The sequence below is a fragment of the Fukomys damarensis genome, unplaced genomic scaffold (assembly GCF_012274545.1).
Source record: "Fukomys damarensis isolate Sample0158 unplaced genomic scaffold, DMR_v1.0_HiC HiC_scaffold_37, whole genome shotgun sequence".
In the NCBI taxonomy this organism is placed as follows: domain Eukaryota; kingdom Metazoa; phylum Chordata; class Mammalia; order Rodentia; family Bathyergidae; genus Fukomys; species Fukomys damarensis.
In genome coordinates, this window is record NW_022900949.1 from 59,139,387 (window position 1) to 59,163,789 (window position 24,403).

General features: G+C 34.4%; 1 protein-coding gene across 2 annotated transcripts in view; it reads left to right on the top strand.

Annotated features, from left to right (window-relative positions):
• The window catches only part of Ift80 (intraflagellar transport 80), a 103,506-nt gene that overhangs the window by 66,824 nt on the left and 12,279 nt on the right, over positions 1-24,403 (top strand). For both annotated transcript variants that reach the window (XM_033759344.1, XM_010623165.3), the window contains exons 11-18: positions 5,690-5,764; positions 9,840-10,003; positions 14,147-14,211; positions 15,976-16,111; positions 16,499-16,646; positions 18,979-19,150; positions 20,522-20,611; positions 20,709-20,881. In XM_033759344.1, the coding sequence (XP_033615235.1) occupies positions 5,690-5,764; positions 9,840-10,003; positions 14,147-14,211; positions 15,976-16,111; positions 16,499-16,646; positions 18,979-19,150; positions 20,522-20,611; positions 20,709-20,881 (1,023 nt within the window). The remainder of the gene's footprint in view (positions 1-5,689; positions 5,765-9,839; positions 10,004-14,146; positions 14,212-15,975; positions 16,112-16,498; positions 16,647-18,978; positions 19,151-20,521; positions 20,612-20,708; positions 20,882-24,403) is intronic.

Here is a 24,403-nt window from a genome sequence, read left to right on the forward strand (position 1 = left end):
ACACACACACACACACACACACACACACACACACACACACACACACAACTTCTTTATCCAGTCTCCTGTGATTGGCAGTTAGACTGTTGGCAACTTTTAGCTGTTATAAATTGTGCTGCTATGAACGTGGGTGCACATACATGGCTGTGGTATGATTTTTTAAATTCTTTTGGGATGATACTCAGCAGGGGGATAGCTGGTCAAGTGAGACCACTAATCCCAGTTTTTTGAGGTATCTCCATACTGATTTCCACAGTGGTTGCACCAGTCTATACTCCCACCAACAGTGGAGAAGTGTTCCTTTTTCCCTGCAGCCCTGCCAGCATTTGATATTAGTTGATTTCTTGATAGGAGCCAGTCTTTCTGTGGTGACATGGAATCTCAGTGTTGTTTTCATCTGAATCTCTGAAATGACCAGTGAGATTGAACATTTTTTGTATGTTTATTTGCTGCTTCTACTTCTTTGTTTGAGAAATGTCTATTCATTTCAGATGCCCATTTTTGGGTTGGGTCTTTGAATTTGGAAGGTCTGTTTTTTTAAGTTTTTTATATATTCTAGATAGTAGACCTTTGTTTGAGGAACAGCTGGTGAAATTTTTTTCCCACATTGAGGGTTGTCTCCACACTGTTGGTGGTTTCTCTTGCTGTGCAGAAGCATTTTAATAAGAAGAGATTCCAGTTAAAGATATCTCTGTATGAACATTAAAAATAGGAAATCCTAAAATAAAACTAAAAAGGAAAGTAAAAGAGAATAGGCAATGATGTAACATTGGTGTAGGGAAAGTGGGAAGGGTGGGGGAAAGGTAATAAGGGAGAGGAAAAAAAATATGAGAAACTGAAAAAATAGAAATAAAGTGTTTGTAAATGGGGAAGGGAGGAGGGGGTGAAGGGAGGGCAGGGACAAGGGGAAAAAATGAGAATCAAGACCTACTATGTAAAGGTACAGAATCCCAATGATTAATGTAATTGTATTGTATACCTAGATTGTACCAATAAACTCAATAAAAAGAAAAAAAAAGAAGAAGAGCTTCCATTTGTTGATTCTTTGTGCTAGCTTATGTGCAACTGAGGTTTTGTTCATAAAATCTTTTCCTGCACCAATGTCTTCAAGAATTCTTCCAACTGGCTTAGTGTTTCTGTTTAATATTTAGATATTTAATTCATTTTGATTGATTGATTGATTGATTTTTGGTACTGGGGATTGAACTCGTTACCCTGCGCTTGTACGGCAGGCCCCAGTACCACTGAGCTAAATCCCTGACCCTTCATTTTGATTTTAAATTAGTGCATGGTGAAAGATATAGGTCTAGCTTTATTCTTTGGCAAGTTGAAACCCAATTTTTCCAGCACCATTTATTAACAAGTCTATATTTCCTCCAGTGATGAGGGTGTTTGGCTCCTTTGTCAAAGATAAGATGTGTACATACTGGAGTAGTGGAGTTTCTGCATCTTGAAATCTGTTCCATAAATCCTCAGGTCTGTTTCTTGACCATGTTGTTTTTATCACAGTAGCTTTGCAGTATAGTTTCAAGTTGGGGATTATGATACCCCCTACCTTGTTCTTTGTTGCCTAGAATTGCTTTTGCTAGTCTAAGCCTCTTTTTCCAAATGAATTTTTGGATTGTGTTCTCAAAATCTGTGAAGTATGCTGTTAGAATTTCAATTGGGATTGCACTGAATCTTTACAGTAGGTTTGGAATTATGGCCATTTTCACTATATTGGTTCTTCTTACTCAAGATCAAGGGTTGTCTTTTCATTTTCTGATATCCTCTTCGATCTCTTTTTTTCAGAGATCAAAGTGCTGTAGTTTTCAGAGTACAGGTCTTTGATTTTTTTCATTAGGGTGATTCCTAGGTATTATATTTCTTTTAGGAAGCTATTGTGAAAGGAGTTGTTTTTCCAGATCTGGTATACAGGGGATAATTTCAATTCCTTTGCACTTACTTAAACATGTTCTGTGAGCAAGTATTTGGTCTATTTTGGAGAATGAACTGTGTGTAGATGAAAAGAATGTATTATGATTTAATGGGATGGAACACTATAAACATTTGTCAAGTCCATTTGTTCAAGAGTTTGGTTGATTTCTACTATTTGTTGTTTATTTTTTGTCTAGTTGATCTATTTGTTTGTGACAGTGGGGTATTGAGCTCTCCCCCTAGTATTGTATTCAGTGGTTATTTGATTTTTCATGTCTGTTAATGTTTATTTATATAGTTGGTTGCACTAGTATATATTTATGATTGTCATCTCTACCTCTTGGACTGTTCCCTTTATAAGGATGTAGTATCCTTCTTTGTCTCTCTTAGTCTGGTTTGAAATCCATTTTATCTGCAAAGAAGATAGCTACTCCTGTTTTTTGGGGTTCCTGTTGCATGAAGTATTGTTTCCCACCATTTAACTTTTAGTCTGTGAGTTTCTTTTTTGAACAAAGTGTGTTTCTTTTATGCAGCATATTGTTGGATTTTGCTGCTTGACGCATTCTGCCAGTCTGTTTCTGTTGATTGGTGAATTGAGACCATTAACATTGATGCTTATAATGCATGTATATTGGCTTGTCCTTGTCATAACCTTTTCCTGTTGCTGGATTCTCCCTCTTTGCATTTAATTTCTTGTGTGGCCTGTTGAATTCATTTTACTGGGCTCTGTGGTGTTGTGACCCTATTTGTCTTTTGCTAGGTTATTGTTTAAAATTTTTTGGAATGCAGGTTTGGTATTCATGAAGTTCCTCACTTATTTCTCTTTTGATTTTGAAAGATAGTTTTTCAGGATACATCAGTTTGTGTTGGAGGTAATTTTTAGGACTTGAAATAATTTACTCCAAGCTTTTCCTGACTTGAGGGTTTGTGCTGAGAAGTCTGATATGATTCTGATGGGCTTTCCTTTGTATGTGATTTGCTTCTTTTTTTCTAACGGCTTGTAGTATTTTGTTTTTCTCTTGGGTTTTTGGAATCTTGACTATTATATGCCTAGGTGTAGATTTTTTTTTTTTTTTTTTGATCCTGGCTAGTTGTAGTCCTGTATGCTTCACTTATCTGTATGTCAATTTCTTTTCTACATTGGAAGTTTTCTGCCAGTACTTCTGTGAACAGGTATTTTGTGTTGTTTGTACTCATTCCTGTTTCTATGTTAACTCCAGTCAGTTTTATGTTATTCTTTGTATTATCTAACTGCTGCTGGATTGATTTCTCATGGTCCTATGCTGTTTTTCAAGAAATCTTTCTTTTCCTGGCCACTAATTGCAATCCCTGTCTTCTATATCTGAAATTCTATCCTTACATTGGCTCCTTCTACTGCAAAAACAATGGAGTTTTTAATCTCCTGGATACTTGTTTGTATCTGTTTTATGGATTCCATTAGTTTGCTATGCTGGGATTCCATCATGTTCCTCAGTGCCTCTTTTTTTTTGTTGTTGTTATATCTGTGTCTCCTCTTGAGTTATGAATGTGTCTTTCGCAATGGACACAATATCTGTTGTTATCTGAGATAATTATTTCTGACTTTATTTTGTCCAGATCTTCTTTTCTTGTCAGTTCTGGGAGTTCAGGTGATTGTTTCATATTGTTCCTTCTCATTGCCCCTTGCATTTGCCTTTGTGATCTGGAAGTCTGGTTTTGAGACTTGTTTAGGTGTCTTCTCATTTCAGCCAAAGCAGTTTGCTGTGCCTTTATTGAGGTGACCCTTTGCACTCCCATTGGGCTTCAATTCTCAACTAGCTTCAGAGAGGCTGTGTGTCTGCTGCTCACCACTGTGCCAATACTTGTGTTCAGGATGGTGGCCTTCTGCATTCCTGAGCTGACTTGTTGTCTGGGCAGGCTTCTGGCTGGCTGGGGTCTTTGCACACTCATTGATTTTATTTGGGTGGGCTTCTGACTGGGGCCTGTGCACCTTCTCAGCTCTTTTCCAGGGGGGCTTTTGGCTGGGGCCTGCACACCCAAGCCACTGGTGGCTGGGTGGGGCACTGTCTGGGGTCTTCATGCCCATGCAGCTGTTGTCTGGGCAGGCTTCTGGATCCGGAATGCACTGCTGAGCTGTGGGTGTCTGGGTGGGTTCCCATAATTCCAGCTGTTCTGGAGGCTGAGGGAGAGGACCCCAAGTTTGGAGCCAACCTGGCCAACCTAGAGAGATCCTGTCTCATAATTTTGAAAAAAAAAAAAAAAAGGTTGAGGGTGTAACTCATTGGTAGTGGGCTTGCCTAGTATGCACAAAGCTTTGGTTCAGTCCTTAGTACCACACAAAGAAAAATGCTTTTTTCTTTTTTATTCTCTTCAGCATGATAGCTTAGGGAGTTTTAATTTCCATGCCATTTATATTATATCTCAGTTGTCAGAAATTACAGGTTTTTCGAAGAGAGCATTGTAAAAAACACTATGTAATAATAACTTACTAGTTCTTTGGACAGAGAATGAATGTTAATTCTAATGACTTAGTTGATAATTCAGGCTGTGAAATTTTTTCCACCAATACAAGGGCATGTAATTTTATCATACATGTGAACAACAGACTAATGAATGATAATATTACTATATTATTAATAGTAATTTATTTGTTTTGCATTTTATGTATTCATTTGCCTACTATAATAGGTATCAAACTCTTCATTAGCCAAGATTAATTGTCCATCAGTTTTCCTGTTCACTGAAACTTTCCTCTTTTTCATCTTCTGGGTGAGAATATGAGATTTAAACCAGTTGAAAGAACTGGTTCTATAAAAATTATTGACACTCATTTAGAATATGTAGGAGTAATTATTTTTTTCCATTTCTTCATCAAACGCAATATTTGAATCATATCCTATAGAAACAAAAGGAATTATTTATTTATTGATTAATTTATAAAGTAAGCATGATCATAATTTATATAGTATTTTACAAATTATAGGAAGTTTCACAGAAATCATTTCAATAACATTAGGAGATCTATAGCAGAAAGTAATAGTGTTTGTCATTGATTGTTATAGTTTCTGTTTGTTTGGTACCTGCTATGTAACAGACAGTTTTTCAGATGCTTATCTGAATTATTAATCCCCATGTTACAAATAAGGGTGCTGATGTTTTAGAAATTAAGCTTGTTAAGATTTTTTTTTTCAGTACTGCTGATTTAACTCAGGGTCTTCACAATAAGCTATCCCCCTACCCTTCCCCCTTTAATTTTTTTTTTTTTTTGAGACAGGATTTTGCTAAATTGCTAACCTGCCTAGGCTGGACCCAACTTGCAATTCTCCTGTCTTAGCCTTGCATGGTGCTAACACATAGTACCATTGTGTGCCATGGCACCCAGCTAAACTTATTAAAATCACATGGCACCCAAACCTGTTCTTTTCTATGTTATGTTGCCACTATTTTTCAGATGGAAAACATTAAGTGACTTGCCCACATTCAGAGAGCAAATAAATAGCAGAACCAGGATGTATATTTAGTATTCCTTAATTTGTATATTGTAATACCTACAATAAATATTATTGTATGCCTGCATGTGCTGATTGCTGGGTACAGAGTCTGTTTACTGGCTGGGAATACAGACATGAAAGACAGTAATTTCAGAACGTTGTACCAAGTGCTATTAATAAAAGGATATATACAATTACTGTGGAACTGTAATTGTTTTATTTAAAATGAGTACCTACTACTTATTTAAAAGTATTTAGTATTTTAAATGTTAATAAATACATATGCTTTATTTGTCTTTTAGTACGAACAACTGGAATACACCACTTATATTTGATCTCAAAGAAGGAGCTGTTAGTCTAATTCTACAGGCAGAAAGGTAATTTGTTTATTATTTTTATTGTATTTAGGGTTAAATACCTCAGGGATAAAGCATTCTTTAAAGCATATTATTCATAGAACAGTACTCTAGTGATTTGGAGTCAAACTGTTTCTATTTTATATTTCAGAACTAAAGATTAATTAGGTTGTAGACCAGTAGTTCTGAACTATTATTTTTACCTTATAAAACTTGTCAGTTTTTAAATTCATTTTTATGTAATATTAATATTTCCTTAACATTAATAAAGAAAATGTAAAAAAGCTCTCTTTTATGAAAAAGATTTCATAGCAAAATAATTAGAGAATAACAATACACTGTATATCATAATCTTAAAGGCCAAAATATTACTCTGAGTACAGTTTAAAAATTCTTTACATTCTAAAGTTGAGGGTTCTATATATCTACATTTACTATATTAGAAATTAAAACAAAATTTTAAAGTATTAATTTATTTAAAATCATGAGAATAAATTCATAAGAAAACAGCAGAGTAATGACATGAGAGGATAGGAGTGAATCAAGAAAAGTCCTTCTAAATAGTTTAGATCTCATGGCCTCTTATTTTCCTTCCCTCCTTCCTCCTGCTCTCTTTCCCTTCCTCCTTCCTTTCCTCCCTTCCTTCCTGCTAGAGATCATACCCAGGGTATTGTGTATGCTAAGCATGTACTCAACACCTTCAGCCCTAATTTTGTTTTTAAATGTTGGTTGAAATTCATTCGTTTCATGAGCAACTGCTGGGCTGGGATTTGAGGTTTAAAAAATAATATTCCCTACCAAGACCTTCAGTATATACAGGACTAAGAAACTCTAGGCAAGTTAACTCTATAATAAACCAGGACTAGCTATTACTCTAGGAACCCATACTAAAGTATTAGTCAAGTGCAATGATACTGTACTGAGTCAGAGATCAGACTTAGGAAAGATACTCAACAAAACCTGGAATATCAGAGATCAGACTTACAAAAGCTATCCGATAAACCTGAAATAACATATGGAAATGTAATTGACATTTACCTAAAATAGCTATGCATTAAACCTTTCATCTGAAACTATGCACTTTATTCTTTATTCTTTTACTCATCGCCTAGGCAGCCCTTAATAGTGTTTATTATCAGATTTTCTAGCCCACAGCTTTTTACAAATAGCAAACCAGGAGAAGAATGGTGCTGTTAAAGAAAAATGGCTGTTGAAGTTTGGCACAGTGACAAGAAGAAAAGTGACTGTTTGGCAAAGAAATATAGGGAAAGCTAAAAGCATAGTATTGTATATCTGAGCAGTATAATTCTGAGCACCAACAGATTCTCATGAGTATCAAAGCTGTCATTTAGTTAGAAGAGTATAATCATTAATTAATAATCTTGAATGATAAAATATTTAATTTGATATCTATTTAATGAAATTGAAATATTTAGTTATTTTGTATATTTTAAAAATAAGTCATTTTTGCCATTTAAAAAGTGAGATGTCAGCTTTCTTTAAAAACCGTATTTTTGAGTTGGGTAATTTGGCACATGTCTGTAATCCCAGTAGGAGAATTTGAGCCCAGTCTGGGCAAGTCAGTGACTTAACAAGACCCCATCTCAAAATAAAAAATATGGGGATGTAGCTCAATGCAGAATCCCTGGGTTCAATCCCTAGTACTACAAACAAAAAAAACACTATATTTCTGAAATGCTTTTACTTCAGTAGTTCCAAATAAATTTATTTATTTATACATTATGCACATATTCATTTATTGAGTGTATTTGTAGTAAGAGCATATATTAGTGGCATAATTTTAGTGACTGCCTGCCACTTGTCTTATTTATATTTATATAATTAGAGATATCATCCATTGAAAAAGTTTACTCACAAGGAAATTAAAAGCTGCCATCTTGTTTAGAAGAGACAATGTCACAAAGAAAGAGTATATAGTACTATGATACATCACTTTTTCAAGATTTATGAATACTGTTTTCATATACTAATGGGTATGGCCTGATGTGTAAGGACTAAAGCCTTTAATTAAATACGCTACCTATCAGTCCTTAAGTATTAAGTGTGTACATTTGATATTCATTAGATATTAACTTTTCATTAGCTTTGGTGTTAGTTTTTGTTTCCCTAATAAGAAAAAAATAATTAGCAATTCCCAAATCAAATAGTTCTGAATTGAGAATACTGAAACTTTGAATATAGTATTTAAAACATAGTGTTTCAGCATTAAGGAAACAGGTTCACCTACGTAGTTGTAGCATCTGTATAACCTTTTAAAAGGCAGTTTCGCAATACAGTATATACTACATTTAAAAAAACATATACCTTTTGATTTGTTAATTGTGTGCGTAGAAGCTATATAAGGACATATGTAGAAGAGACAATACAGTTAGACACATACACTACAGACACTTTTTAAAGAAGTGCACAATTTGAAATAAAGTAAATGCCTTTCAGCAGTGAGTGAGTTAAGTGAATATGGTACAGCTGTACTTTGCTACAGTAATCTCTATGGAGGTAGGTTCACAAGAGGTCTTTTGTTTTCTCTATTTTGTTTGAATTCGTTTTTATAACATTTATATATTTGCAAAGGAAAAATACAATAGCCATAAAATATTTGTGTAAATAAAAAATTAACTACACAGTCTTATGCTTTGAATATAGTTATCCACATAGCAACCTGAACCTGAAACCCATTGAAAAAACTGTATGAATTTTTACATATGAATATATACTGATGATCATCATAGAATTTTAAAGTGAGAAGTGTCTTTTTCTTTTTTTCAATACTAGAAATTGAATCCAAGTTCTCACTCATGCTAGGCATGTACTGTGTACCATTGAACTACATCCCATCCTCCAAAGCTTCTTATTTTAATAAATGCTAGTACTAATCATAATTTTTAGTCATTTTTTTACTATTTCAAACTAATCAGTATTTAATTTCTAATTATCTTTAACATAATCTTTAATTATGAAATATTCATTGATACTGTTTTTAGTCATTTTTTACTATTTCAAACTAATCAGTATTTAATTTCTAATTATCTTTAACATGATCTTTAATTATGAAATGTTCATTGATACTGTTTCATGAAACATGGCATCTAACATTTAAATCACTGAATTTTAACTTATAAGATTTTCTAATTGTCTTTGTACAGATACTCTTCCTTAGGAAAGGAAATTAATTGAAGGTATAATACAAATGAAGTCACAGTTTCAGTATATAGGGTGATAATTATGGACATTTTCATTTTCCTTCCCCTCTCTCCATCAGAAATCAAAAACCCCAGAAAAACAAATCAAAACATATCAATGCAAATTTTGTTCTTCAGCTAATTACCTTAGAAAATATAAGAAATCCCCATACTTCTATGCTGTGCTCCCTCCATTTCTCCCAGGACTGTGTGAAAGTCTTTCTATACGTGTGTGCACATGACTGTGTAGGGTGTAAATAGAGTGAACTGTAAATCCAGTGAACTCTGTCATTAACATGATAGCAGCTAAAATCTTGGAAACAGCCCAATTGCTCACCAACTGGAGACTGGATAAAGAAGATGTGGTTCTTCTATAAAATGGAATACTACTCAGCCATAAAGAGTGAGAAATTAGTGTCATTTATAGGGAAACGGATGCATATTGAGGTCCTACTCTTAAGTGAAATAAATAGGACACACGTGTAAATTCCAAGTAGTTCCTCTGGAAAAACTAAACATGTAAATAAGATCCAAATTGTATAACTGATAATGTGAAATAGGAAGAAAAGGGCTAAAGGTGTAGGGGAAAGGGGAAGAGTAGGGGAAAGGTAATAAGGAAAAAGATAAAATATGAGGAAAGGAAAATATGGAAACACAGTCTTTGTAAATAGGGAAGAGAGGAGGGGGTGAAGGGAGGGCAGGGGTAAGGGGAAAAAATGAGAACCAAGACCTGTCATGTAAAGGTACAAGATCCCAATGATGAATGTAACTGTACTGTACACCTAGAAGTACCAATAAACTGAATGAGAAAAAAAGGAATAAGCTATTTTCTAATATAAAAGTGAAAATATACTATTCTCCTACTTGATAATATATTTTCATTCATTATTTTTTAGACATTTTTTTCTTGTAGATGGTGGTGGTATCTATTTATATTCTTATGAAGGGCGCTTGATTTCTTCTCCAAAATTTCCTGGAATGAGAACAGATATTTTGAATGCACAGACTGTGTCTCTGAGTAATGATACTTTAGCAATAAAAGACAAAACTGATGAGAAAAGTAAGTACATTTTTTAATAACTTTCCACTCAGTTTTTCAGTTAACACTTTCATAAGTTTCATTTTCTCATCTATTAATATATTAACTTAATATGAAAGAATTATTAGCTTCCTAATGTCTTCTAAACATGAATTAAATAACTGAATTTGTGTTACTCTGTCTAGTTAATTGAACAAATAGGCATCATCACGACACCTAAGATCAGTGGTCAGAAGTAAATCTTACTAAGCTACTGGTAGAGAGTTTTAATTCAATATTGTGGTCCTAAAAATGTATAGTAACTTAATCTTTTTAATATTCCCCTTTTCTTCAGTGATAACATAGTAAATATTGTATTGCATTGTATTTTGTTTATATATTTTAATTAAGTTGACATAGAGGAAAGTTATGAATAAATTAAATTTTCTATTTAAAAATTGAGGCTACATTAGTTGATAAATAAATATGCATATGTCAGATGTTTTACACAGTACAGTGAAATGATTTTATTAAGGCATTACTGTATCAAAGATTCATTTATTTGGCAGACACTTTTGAGGGGTTACTATACGCCATACTTTCCCAAAAGTTGAGGATATAATGGTGAAGACGACAGATAATCTACTAAATAAAAATAAGCAAATGAGCAATCTATAATAAACTACCAACTGATGATACATGCTGTGAAGAAAACTAATTCAGGGTGAGGGACTGGGGAGTTCTGCAGGTGAGACAGAGAAATGCCTGGGGGAAGGATTCTGAAGTGGAACGGTTGGCATGTTAAAGTAACTAGGTACAGTAATTGGATCAATACGAGCTAAGTAGAGTAGGAGAAGAGAGGACAGAGGAATGGACAAGGTAGTGTAAAGAATTAAGTATGGAAAGCATATGATCATGTAGGGAACAGAGGAGGAAGTTTAGATGGGCTCTGCCAATCAGGAGTTCTGTTTTCATTCTGTTCAATATTAAAATGCTTTTTAGACATCCAAGCGGAAGTGGCTAGCAAACAGTAGGATAAACAAATCCAAGGCTCAGGAGAGACTGGGCCTAGCAATAAAAATTTAGGAGTCTTTGGAATACTTCTGGTGCTTAGAGCCATAGCACTAATGGCAATTGTAGTACCTAAGAAGTGAGCATACACAGAAAAGAGGACCAAAAACTGAGCAAAACAATATTTAGAGATGAGGAAAGGAGGAGCAAGTGAGGTAAATGGAAAGCCAGGAGAATGATCTTAAATCCTAGTGTAAAAATATTAATACTAGTTGTTTTTATCTTTTTATACATATTGTGAAGCATTGTTGTACATTACTGTGCCACATTTACTTAACTATCTAATCTGAATGTGTAGTTTATATCATAGAAGACTTAATTCATGAGTTAGAAAACTGTCCTTTTTAATTTTCAGTGCCTTCAGATTAATTACTTCTCATACTGGTAGGAAATAAACTCTCCTAAATAGAGTAATTTCTAGCTCTCTAGACTTTCTCTGAGAGAAGACATATGATAATTGATTTGTTTTTTAAAATGCTTATGGGCCAGGGATTTAGCTCAGTAGTGCCGGTGCCTGCCTCACAAGTGTAAGAACCTGAGTTCAATCCCCGGTACCAAAAAAAAATAAATAAATAAATAAAAATAAAAATTCTTCCTTTCCAGCTAAAAATGAGGAAAAAAGAGTGAAATAAAATACTATCCAGACAGTAGACAGAATTAAGGCTATGTAGTTGCTAATAATAGTAATTTGGAAACCAAATTTTTGTGCTCTGTAAACTTAAATTTGAAATCTCAGTGGCCACTATGAGTTTTCTGCCTTTACTTTTCTTCTCCTATACCTCATATTTCAGATGGAAGCTTTAATAAATGAATATGTTCCCAATTCAAAAAAGAAGCATACTTCTTTTTTTTTTTTTTTTTTTTTTTTCTGGTGCTGGGGATTGGATCTCAGGTGTGCTAGACAAGACCTCTCATTCTTGCTAGGAAGGTGCTTTACCAGCAGATTGTCATTTTATTAGACAGGAAAATATTCCCAATAAGACATACTGGCCACTCCCATAAATCATTCAGGTTAAGGAGGTATGTCTTACATGAAGTCTGTACACACACTCCAGTTTTCATTCAAATTCCTACCTTAATCGTCTCAACCTTTGCATTTCAGTTGTAGCCTCCTGTAGGGCTTCACCAGTGGGTTTTGGTACCATAGTCTATACCACTTCTGTATCTAAGGTGTCCTAGAAACTTCTCTACTCCCTGACCGTTTTTCCCACCCATGCGCATAAATTTTAGATGCCAGCACTGAGGTGAGCCAAGGAAATTTGGCCTTTTCCCGAATCTTTGTCTTAATTAAATGGAAGAGAACAGTGCTGCAGATCATGAGAGATCAGGCTTTTGTCATCTTGGCCTTTTTGCTTTCCAACTCCTTTTAAACTAGGATGAATATTGCTTAAAGTCCTTAAATGTTGGATTGCCAGTAGGGACTCTCATCAGTCCATCCAACTTCTGTGTTTTGATGCCGCCAACATTGCTTTATTCACTCTATTTCTTAATAACTGCTTGGCGATTTCTACCAGGGTAGGATAAGAGCTTGACTCTCCCTTTTTAAATTTGCTCTCTGCTCATCACCATCAGTGTTCATTCTTTCACCCCATATCTTATTAACTGTTTAGAGATACACACACACACACACACACACACACACACACACACACTTAGAATGATCCCCTTAGCATTTCCTTCTAGCTATCCCCATTCTGTTGGGGAATCATTCTAGTCTTCATAATTAGATTCAGCATAACTTTTTCTCCATTTGAAAATGGCTCTGAGGCCAGTGGCCGTAATTGGAATCTTTCTAATACATTCTTTTAGTTAAAGCTCTGAAACTTGATGCTGTAATTCAGACTGGCCAAAATTTATATTTGTCCACTTCTTAGTTTCATTTTTAGCTATTACAGGTGGAGTTGAATTTTTTTAATTATTATTTTGTATTTTCTCATGAAGTTAGTGAGCCAGGTTCCTGGGAGTTGTCGCCATCACTTCTAAATTCCATAAGTAACTTTTACTTCCAATAATTGATTGCAACATAGCTATCATTTCATAATATAGATGATACTATGGCTACTGAAGAATCGGAAATTCCTTACCTCCTGGCTTTTTATTTTTATTTATTTATTTATTTGCCCAAAACAAGTATTATAGTGAGTCAGGGTCATCCTAGCAAATCCCACATTTCCTGATTGAAACTTTTCCATTTTCATCTCAATTATGTGTACCATAATTCATTTCTGACATTACTTTTGGTCTATAAATTCAAAAGGTCCCCATAACACCTTCACATTTTATAATTTGCTGAAAAGGCTTAGAACTCAGGAAAGCTATATTTATGATTATAGTTTTATTCTAAAGGATATAAATAGCCTGAGGCCTGGAAGGATGAGTCACCCCTCAGGTCAGTGTGTTCAGCAACTAAGAAGCTCCGCTGAGCTTTGGTGCCTGGAGTTTTTAGTGTGGTCTTATTACCTGATTTAATTAATTAAATCATTGGTCCCTAATTGAACCCAAGCTCCAGCCCCCTTCTCAACCTCTAGAGGACAGAGACCTCTAAAAGTTGGAACTTTCTAATAATATGGTTGGTCTTTCTGATTATCAGTCCTTATCTTGAAACTATTTAATTGCCTGCCAAGAGTCTTCCTATTAACTAACAAAGAGACTCCTGTATTTTAGGTCCCTTTAAGGGTTTTTGAATGTCTCATTCAGGAACCCAGGACAAAGTTCAGACCAAAAACTCACATTATCTAGTATTATGGCAGGCACTCACCGTTGTTTTTCCTTTATTGAATATGATTGCCTATGATGTTATACTGGTCGAAATCACATAGCAGAATTACAAATGCATCCACATTTGAATTGCCTTTGTTGATCCTATGGAGGAGTAATTGATCCCTTACCTTTAATAACAGCTTTAAATAAATATGTTTTAAGAAAGAAGTGTTCAAGCTCACTGTTGTCATAAGTATGACCTCATTAATAAATAGGAATTTTACTCTGCTCTTCTGTGCTAATCCCTACTCTAAAGTCTAAAGAGTTAAATAATGTCTCATGAGGATTATAATTCCACTGGAATTTACCAATAATATAATATACTAATTAATGTTCTACTTTTCTTTTTTTAAGTAATCTTTCTCTTTGAGGCATCAACTGGAAAACCACTAGGTGATGGGAAACATCTTTCTCATAAGGTAATGGAGTTTAGCTATTTCTAATGTAAATAACTACTATTTATTTATTTTTTTCAAAATAGTTTTATTTTAAGGAAGACAACAAATTAGTTTTATATTTAAATCAGTGTGCATTTTACATCAAGTATTTTAATCTAAAAATGTCACAAAGACAAAGCACAATAGAAAGCTATTATGTAAATTAATTGCATAAAAAGATCTGACTTGTCTGTTGTCTAGACTACTGATTTTCGGTAATGTGTTCTATTTTGATTAAGCTTATAGTACTCATAAAGGGAAATACAATATATATATATTTTTTCCAAACCTCTTGCAGTTTTCTCATTGACCTATCCTTAGCCATCATTTTTGTTAAGTTTTAGGACCAGTTATAGGAACAAAAAAGCTTTATCTAGAAAATGCAGAATGATCCCAGTTGTTTATGGCTTTCTCATATTTTAGCCTTAAACAAATGAGCAAATTGTATTATCTTTCTAAATGACATGTTAGGGTCTAAATATGCTTTTAACTTTATTAATACTTTCAATGAAGTGTTATTCTAAATTGCACTTTCCTTTTTTAAAAATTACTGGTTTAAATTTGAATAATGAATACATTCATATGGTTCAGAAATCAAAAAGTATTAAAAAGTATGCAGTGAATAAGTTTTCCTGCTGTATTTATTCATCATAAATACAGTTCTTCACCAAGTACCACTGTTTCTTACATATCCTTCCAGAGATTTTTACTGCATGTACAAACAAAAAAAATGTGTATTCATTTCCTCTTCTTACACAAAAATGTAGTATACAGCTCTGCACATCGCTGTTTTCACACAATGCACTATTTCTGGAGATACTTCCAAATCTATGGAAGCATATCTATCTTTTCCCAACTCTTTCTCTTCCTACCATGTAATGTAACATTTTATGGATAATCATATGATGCTTATGCATGTTCCCTAATTTATTAACAAACTTTAAAACTGTAGGTGCTAAATAATCTAACTAGAGTACATTTAGGTGTGAGGAATGTATTAATCAAAACAGACTTCTGTGATATTCAGTCTTGCCTCACCCTTTCACCCTGTCTACTACAGCTAGATGGGAGTGTTACTCAGTGCAGAAAGTATCTAAATATCTATTATTTTATTGTAATTTGAGGGACACTTGTCCCTTGAATTGTAAGTATCTTAGTTACTTTTCTGTCATTGCTGAGACAAAATACCTGACACCCAGAGTTAAAGGAGGAAAGGTTTACTTAGCTCCAACTGTGTAGAAGTTCAGTCCATAATCAGCTAGCTCCGAGACAGGGTGGCTTACTGGAGGGGCAGCACAGAGGAGAACGGTTTATGGTGGCCAGAAGACAGCAAAAGCAAGCAAAGGGAAAGACAAGCCTCTTTCTGTCCCCTGTATTGTATCCAGGCTACCAGGAATAGGGCGGTACCAAAGCAATCAGTGACTGATTTAGTAGGACACCCTTAATCCCAGGGTCACACACTGTAGATTCAGCCACCTCTGAAAAGCCCTCACCTCTGACCACATGAGGCTTTGAGAGGATGTCTAGACCCAAACCGTAACAGCATGCAAAGTACAACTAGTGCAGCTCTTGAATTATTAGTATATTGACAGTTTAAAATTAGATAACAGGGATATTTCACCATTATAAGTAGAAGAATGACATTTAACTGAGTGTTAGAAAAAACAATGTTCTTATAACTAATTAAAATGATCTTGATGTCAAGCACTGAAACTGTTCCAACATTTATTTTTTTTAAAATTGTAGAATGAAATTTTGGAAATTGCTTTGGATCAAAAAGGACTTACCAATGATAGAAAAATTGCTTTCATTGATAAAAATAGAGATCTCTATATCACTTCAGTAAAACGATTTGGAAAGGAAGAACAAATTATCAAACTTGGTAAAATAATTTTAATACATTTTAACTTTTAATTATTGCTAATTTTCTTACATGTACTCTGTCATATATTAAAATGTTTACTTGAATGAATCTGTGAAAACATTTGATCTCACATTTCTTAGCTATGTAATTTCATTTTAATACCAAGTCTTTAGCTGCTGCAGTTTAACTGGCATTGAAAGAAAGATCAGCAAATTAAAAGTGTAATGGCTCTATTTTGCAATTTTTATGTCAAGTTTTGCATGTTCCAGCATCATACAATTAGAAAGTAGTGACATGTCTACCAGAAATGAGATGGGATCTTGTTTATCAGCTGATTTTAAAGGTGTACTTTTAATATTTATATATTGTAACTAGTGGAACATTAACGTTCTTTTTTACATAAAGGAACAATGGTGCATACCTTGGCCTGGTGTGATACATGCAATATTCTTTGTGGACTTCAGGATACTCGATTTACAGTGTGGTATTATCCTAATACAGTTTATGTGGACAGAGACATTTTGCCGAAAACACTGTATGAAAGGGATGCAAGGTAACATTTACTGCATAACATTCTGCTTTGTGGTAAATACAACTCTCATCTTTTTGTCTCTAATTTAAGTCCTAATTTCATCTTTCACTTTAATCAGATTCAACTAAATAAATTGTTTAGCTAAAACTAGCTTAATGAAAGTTAAGTGATAGAACAAGTTGAAAGTATAATATGAACTATTTACTCCTTATATGAATATAATTTTCAAGTTTAGTATTGCTTAATGATGTTTCAGGTAGGTTTATTTTCATTGTGATTTAGTGATTTTAATATAGGTACTCAAGACTTTTCAGTGATGCACACCTTTGTGACAACTATACAGCACACATTATCATTGACTTTAAGACTTTTAAGAATAGAGCCTAGCTTTAATATAGGTACTCAAGACTTTTCAGTGATGCACACCTTTGTGACAACTATACAGCACACATTATCATTGACTTTAAGACTTTTAAGAATAGAGCCTAGCGTGGTGACGCACGCCTGTAATCCCAGCACTTGGGAGGCTGAGGCAGGAGGATCGCTGTGAGTTTGAGACCAGCCTGGGCTACGTAGTGAGACCCTGTCTTAAAATACCAAAAAAAGACCTTCAAGAATATATATGTTTCATAAATTGAATTTTGTTTGATATTAAAATAAAAAATGAAGTTACTAAAAAGCTTTTAAATAATATAAATGCTTCATAAAATCATACATATTTATATTCCTAACTTTTCTGATAGGAGATCTTTAACGTTAACAAAATGGGAATGCGAAGACTTCTTGAGTCTAAACCTTAGCTTTGTTTTCAAAGATGTTTTGAGTTTGTATTTTTTGTTTTGTTTTGTTTTTTGGTACTGGGGATAGAACTTAGGATCTTGCACTTGCAAGGCAGGTGTGGTGCCACTGAGCTAAATCCCTGGCTTGAGTTTGTTTTTAATATGCAAGTTTACAACCTTAGGAATGCCAGAGAGGTATCAAAATAAAACAACTTATTTTTAAATATACTTTAATGACAAGATATTAATCTCCTTATTTAAAATTTATCTCTTTTTACTATGAGAAAATAATCTTGGAATTCAGCTTAATTTTTACTAGTTTACCTCATTAGTATCTTTAAAACAAAGCTAAATTATTTAATCATTTACATTATTTTAAGACTCAGGAAATAGAGAAGTCTTAGTATTATGTCACTATAACAAATATCTGAGATAATCACCCACCTTATAAAGAGAAAAGTCCTGTTTTGGTTCACATTTTCCGAGGTGCCAGTCTGTAATCAGTTGGCCCTGTTGCATTTAAGCCTGTGTTGAGGCAGCACATCATGACCATACCGTGTGATGGAGCCAAACCTATTACCTATGCCCAGAGAGAAGAGGAAGGGGCAGGGGTCTCACCTCCCCTTCAAGGGCATATCTCTAAAAGGCCTAAAACCTACCCTGCGGGCTGTACAACTTCCCACTAGGACACTGTGAGGAGCAGGTTTTTACCCTATGGTCCTTTAGCAGAAACCTAAGATCTAAATATATCAAATGGTCATTGCAAAATGATCATTTTAGGAATAGCCCTCAAATATATAATAATTTTAGTCTCTTTAAACTTGTTTTATTTTGCTTCAAGTACAGTATTTTTATTTTTTTTTCAGCTTTAATTGAGTTTATTGGTACATTTTAGGGATACAGTATGGTTACATTCATTGTTGGGATCTTGTACCTCCTCCACATGACAGGTCTTGATTCTCATTTTGTCCCCTTACCCCTGCCCTCCCTTCACCCTCTTCCCCTCCCCATCTACAAACACTTTATTTCCATCTTTTCATTATCTCACATTTTTTTCTTTGCCCTTATTACCCTTCCCCTACCCATCCCTCCTTCCCTACACCTTTAGCTCCTTTCTTCCCATTTCTAAATGTCAGTAATCTTATTAGGATCTTATGTATTATTGCAGATTATTCACACCAGAGAAACTATTCGGTATTTACACGTGTGTGACTTATTTATTTCACTTAGGAGTATATCTTCAATATGTATCCATTTCAAGTACAGTATTTTTATATAGCAAGTTAGATTCAAATTTTTTAAATAACATTTAATAATTTAAAAATAAAAATCTCTTATAATTAATTAAAATGATCGTGCATTAGGCACTAAAACTAATTCAACATTTACATTTTTTAAAATTTTTAAATAAAATCTTACAAAATTCCCTAGAGTTAATTGGGGAGAGCTTATTTTGGAGAGTGTGTTTTTCTGTCTGTCTAACTGTCTGTCTGTCTTGACTATCTCAGGGGTATATTTCCCAAATATTTGCTCAGAGTATAACTTTAAGTTGTTCTTTGCTTTTTTCTTAACAGTGAATTTAGTAAAAACCCCCATATAGTGAGTTTTGTTGGAAATCAAGTAACTGTAAGAAGAGTGGATGGCTTGCTGATACCTATGAGCATATCACCATATCCTGCTATTCTCCATGAATATGTAGGCAGTTCAAAATGGGAGGATGCTGTAAGACTTTGTCGATTTGTTAAGGTACTTTATATTCAGATCCATATTGTGTATGTATAGTCTGTGGGCCTGACTTTGTGTAAGATGGCGAATGATAATATCTAAGGACTAGAAAAATTGTTAATACAATCATATCTTTTGTCCTGTTTTGGGGTTATATTTTGGGGTGTTTTGGTTTTTTTGGGGACAGAGTTTTGCTTTGTAGTTCAGGCTGGCCCTGAACTCACTATGTAAGTCAGGCTGGCCTTAATCTCTCAGTGATCCTCCTGCCTCTGCCTCCCAAGTGCTGTGATATAAGTGTGTGTCACCATGCCCGGCTCTTTTGTTTTATAAATGAACACAAAGGAGTAAATGTTGTTTGAATTATTCTTTGAAGAAGCTGTAATTAGACTGGTATTTTCTCTATCTGGCATATATAAAAATCTTCTGTGGAACTTTTTTTTTTAAGTCAGGCTCCTATCCAGCCACATTGATGTATATCTATAATCCTAGCCACTTGAGAGGCTGAGACATGAGCATCACAAGTTGAAGGCAAGCCCAACAATTTAATAAAACCCTATCTCAAGATTTTAAAAAAGAGTCTGGGATGTAGCTCAGTAGAGAGTGTTTGCCCATCATGCATAATGCCATGAGTGCAGTCCCTAGTATCCATCCCTACCAAGTCAGGTTTCTGAGTTCTACCACCATGGAAATTCTAATTCAGTACATCTCTCTGTTGAGGAGGACTGAGCATATTTTTAAAGTTCTTAGATGATTTTTGAACAGCTTATGTTAAAATCTGCTTTAGATCAGCATTTTCCAGCTTGGTTGAGTTTGTATTTTCCAAAGATATTTGAGCAGAGACCTCTTTTATTAAGTATCAGATAACATCACTTAGTATACAGTTTTATGAGGTAATACTTAGATTCTTTCCCTTACAATGAGTTACTGGTGGTAATCTGCCATAATACCATTGTTTAAAGACCTCACTGTTCCTCTCATTACTTGTAAGGTATGGTTTTTGCTACCTTATCAGAAAGACTGGGAGTTTTATAACCTTGAGTTATTTTAAATTAAAAGCTAAATTCTTGAGCTCAGTTGTACAGTATTCACCTAGCATGAGGAAGGCCATGGGCTCAGTCCTCAGAAACACAAAAATAAATAAATCTTTAATAATTAGAAATAAAATGTTTACAAAAATTTATTGGCTAGAAACTCCCTATGTATTATTAATATATTTTAACAAAATTGCCACAGTGAAATTTCTACATGATTAATTTTTAGTTGTTTTTAGTGCCACATTCCATAATTTTTTCTTTTTAAATTTGTTTATTTTATTATGAATAATTACATCATTGTTTCTTTTAAGGTAGTTCAGCCATGTAGTTGAGACAGTGTTTTCATATTTTACTCCAGGATCAAACCATGTGGGCTTGCCTTGCTGCTATGGCAGTTGCTAATCGAGATATGACTACTGCAGAAATAGCCTATGCAGCTATTGGTGAAGTAAGTAAATAATGTTTACCTATATGAACAGGTATATGTTTTTACTCACCATAATTTGCAATATTTCTTATTATCTACTTCACATATTTTTTTCTAGATTGACAAAGTCCAGTACATCAATTCTATAAAAGATCTTCCATCTAAAGAATCAAAAATGGCCCACATACTACTGTTCAGTGGGAACATACAGGAAGCTGAAATAATACTTCTTCAGGCTGGCCTTGTTTATCAAGCAATCCAGATCAATATTAATCTGTATAACTGGAAAAGGTAATAAAAATTTTTTTCCTCACTTCCAAAACCTGATTGACCTTGAATGTATTCTTCTATCTACCACTTAGTAATTTCCATTTTCCACTGTATGTAATAATTTCCTAATGCCACAGAATGTTTATATTTACATTTATGAGTAATTTGCAATTAAAGATGTATATTTTCTCTGAATTTCTAATTGATTAGAAGTTAGAGTGTGAAAAATAAGAGTTATAGTGTTTCCCAAATTTCTGATTTTAATAGTGAAAAAATAGTGGTGTTATTAACACATTTAGTAGGGAAGATATAAATACATTTAACCAAGGCATATTTGAAAAATGTGTAGGGATCTGTGACAATAGTTTTGTAGCTGGAACTCCTGAGAAAGATTTGAACTAGATTTGTAGATTTTTTAATTCATTGGCAAATAGACAGTGGAAGCAAGAATAGATACAATTAACTGGGAAATGTGAGAAGTGAAAAGGTATCAAGTGCATTTATGGGATGAGTGAAAGAAGGGAAATCCACCGAAAAAGCGGTATTGTAAAGCACCAGAGAGGCAGAAAAAGAAGATCCAAGGAGGATTTGTGGCGTTGTAAAAGAAGAAAGGAGTTTTGGTAAGAAGTGATCAGCAGTAAGCTTCATTTCTTCCTTCGTCTCTGAGACAAGTGCTTTCTGAGACAGAGTAGCGTGGTATTCTCTATTATATACGTTCCTTCCGCTCTTTCAGGTTTTGTCTCTCATTGAACAAAATTATGGTGCTTATTGGCATACTTTTCTGTATTCAAATTATCCTCCATAATCTGTTTCACTCTGGACTCAAAAATAACTGGTATCTCTTTCATTTATAAGACCTCATATATAACTGTCTTAGATTAGAATTTATGAACACGTACCCATACCACACAAGGAATGTAAATATGTACTGCAAAGGTACAAAAAAGAAAAAGGAAAGGGGATCAAAAGATGAGTGGAGGGGCAAGGAGGGAAGGAAAAAGGGATGAAAAAAAGATGTGTTGTTATACATGTACCAACTTCCCACAAGGGGTGTAAACATTATGTAATCAGATAAGCAAAGATAAGGTAAACATTTAAAAAAGAATTTGTGAAGATATCCTCTTTCCCTTGAATAAAGTAACAGAAATGGCATATGGTTGATTTTTTTATTGATATACTATAGTCTTTTTATTATGCCCTAATCTATACTATGCATAATTCAGCCACTCTGTCTTTTACACTAATTGGTTGTTATGTTCATCTGTACAAAGGATCTTGAACTATGTTGTTGATTGCATAAAAATGAATAGCTATTGTCCTTGTTCTATTTATAATTTATAAAGTTTAAGGTAACTAGTTTGGGAAAAGGTAGAGTACAAATAATTCTAAAACTATTGTAAATAACTGATAGAAAATTATATATAGTATTACCAAACTGTTGTTTGTTTGTTTGTTTGTTTTGAGACAGGGTCTCACTATGTAGTGTAGGCTGGCCTCAGACTCATAGTGATCCTTCTGCCTGAGCCTCCCTAGTGCTAGGATTACAGGCGTGTGCCACCTCTTCCAACTCTGGGAAAATACTTATGTTAATTAATGATAGACACTGTTATCCATATGGCATTCTAAACACTGTGATATATAACAAAACCAAATTTTAAATGTCTTTATCTTAAAAGGCTTACAGTCTAATTGGGAATTCCACTTTACTGTCTTTGATAACAGTAAAACCTCTAAAGTGCTTATGATTGTGAGAAATTGTGCTAAGTGGTTTTTTGTTGTTGTTTTTTGGCAGTACTGGGGATTAGACCGAGGGCCCTAGCTTTTTACCTGTAATTATTTATCTTTGCAGAGATGTATATCACTTTTCCCTTTCCGATTTTACACTTCTTAAAGGATAGAAAAATTTTATAGTAAGTATTTAATATTTGTGCTTTTAATGTCTATATAATAACCATTTTGCAGTGTGATTCCTCTTGAAACATTTTTTGGCCGTAGATAACATGCAGTGGATGAGTAGTTGTCATAGGAAGATGAGGGCGTTTGCCTCTGATACCCTATTATATAACCTGTGAACATCTCTTGTACCTCCTTGACCTAGGTGAAGGATAGATATACTGCTTTTTATTTTCTCCAACTATAAATTTCTTAGGATCTGGGTCTTCATGTTTACTTCACTGTGTTATATAAGGTCCAAGGCTGAGAGTGTTGCTCATTGGTAGAGTGCTTGCCTAGCATGAGGCCCTAGGTTTGATCCCCACCTCTACAAAAACAAAAACAAAAAAGTCTTTAGAAGCTATGTCATGTGACCATACTTCGTCTCTTCTGGAGACTTCAAACTTCTCTCCATTCTTACGTCCTGCTCACTATATCCACACTCTCTCTCCGTCTCTCAGCAAGTGGCTGTCTGCCTTAAGATCATTAGATTTCAGGGGGATGGGAAGCAAGAGGGTGAAGCGAGTGTAATGAGAAAGGAGAATGCGTCCTAGGTGTTTTTGTACCTCTCCACCTGGCCTCACCTTTTCCTATGCTTTGTTTTTTCTGACTATAAGCCAGCGGATTCAATTGCTGGTAGACCTCTAAATTACCTGGTAAAATGGTAAGGATCAGGAGAGATTTCTCCGGGATTCTGATTACTATCCACACACTTATGAGCCCCAGATACGCATCTCTCATCCAGCCCATGTTTGCTTCCAGGATGCAGTTCGCCAACTGTCTGCTCAGCATTCCATTAGATAGCTTAGATGTTTTAGTGGAAATTTGTGTTTATTCTCTCTTTTCCTCTAGGAAGGCAACCTGTCTTATCTTTTCACTTTCACAGGGCTAGACATCTAGGAGTTAATTTTGACATCTTCCTCATCCTCTGCCTCTCTGTTGTCAGTCATTTCCTGCCAAATACCTCTGACACTCATTGCACTCATGCACCTCACTACTAGCACCCTTGTCTAAGCTGATCTCTTTAAATGTACTTATTGGAAAGAAATATTGGGTGGGAATGATTTAGAACAGCGTCTTTGGAATTAGGCTTGGGTTTGATTACTACCTATGTAATCTTAGATTACCAAAAGCTTTGTAAGCTTTGGTTTATATTTAAAATGGTGATAATAACAGTCACTTCAGATTTGTTCTTAGATTAAGAGAAAATCTCTTAGCATGCCACCTGACACACAATAAACCTTTCTTTAATAAATGCCATGAAACTCATTCTGTTAACTGAGTACCTCTCAAGTGCCAGATTTGGGCCACTAGGGATATAGCAACAGACAAAAACAAAATGATGGGTTGACAAGTTTGATTATACAACTTTTGACTGGTATGATTAAGATAAGGTAGAAGTAGGAAGAAATATGTATTAGATTTGATATAATAATCAGTTTATAACAGCATACTTAAAAATGGCCCCTTTATTGCTGGGTGTGGTGGCACACGCCTGTAATTGCACTTGGGAGGCTGAGGCAGGAGGATTGCTGTGGGTTTGAGACAAGCCTGGGATACATAGTGAGTTCCAGATCAGCCTTAACTACATAGTGAGACCCTGTCTCAAAA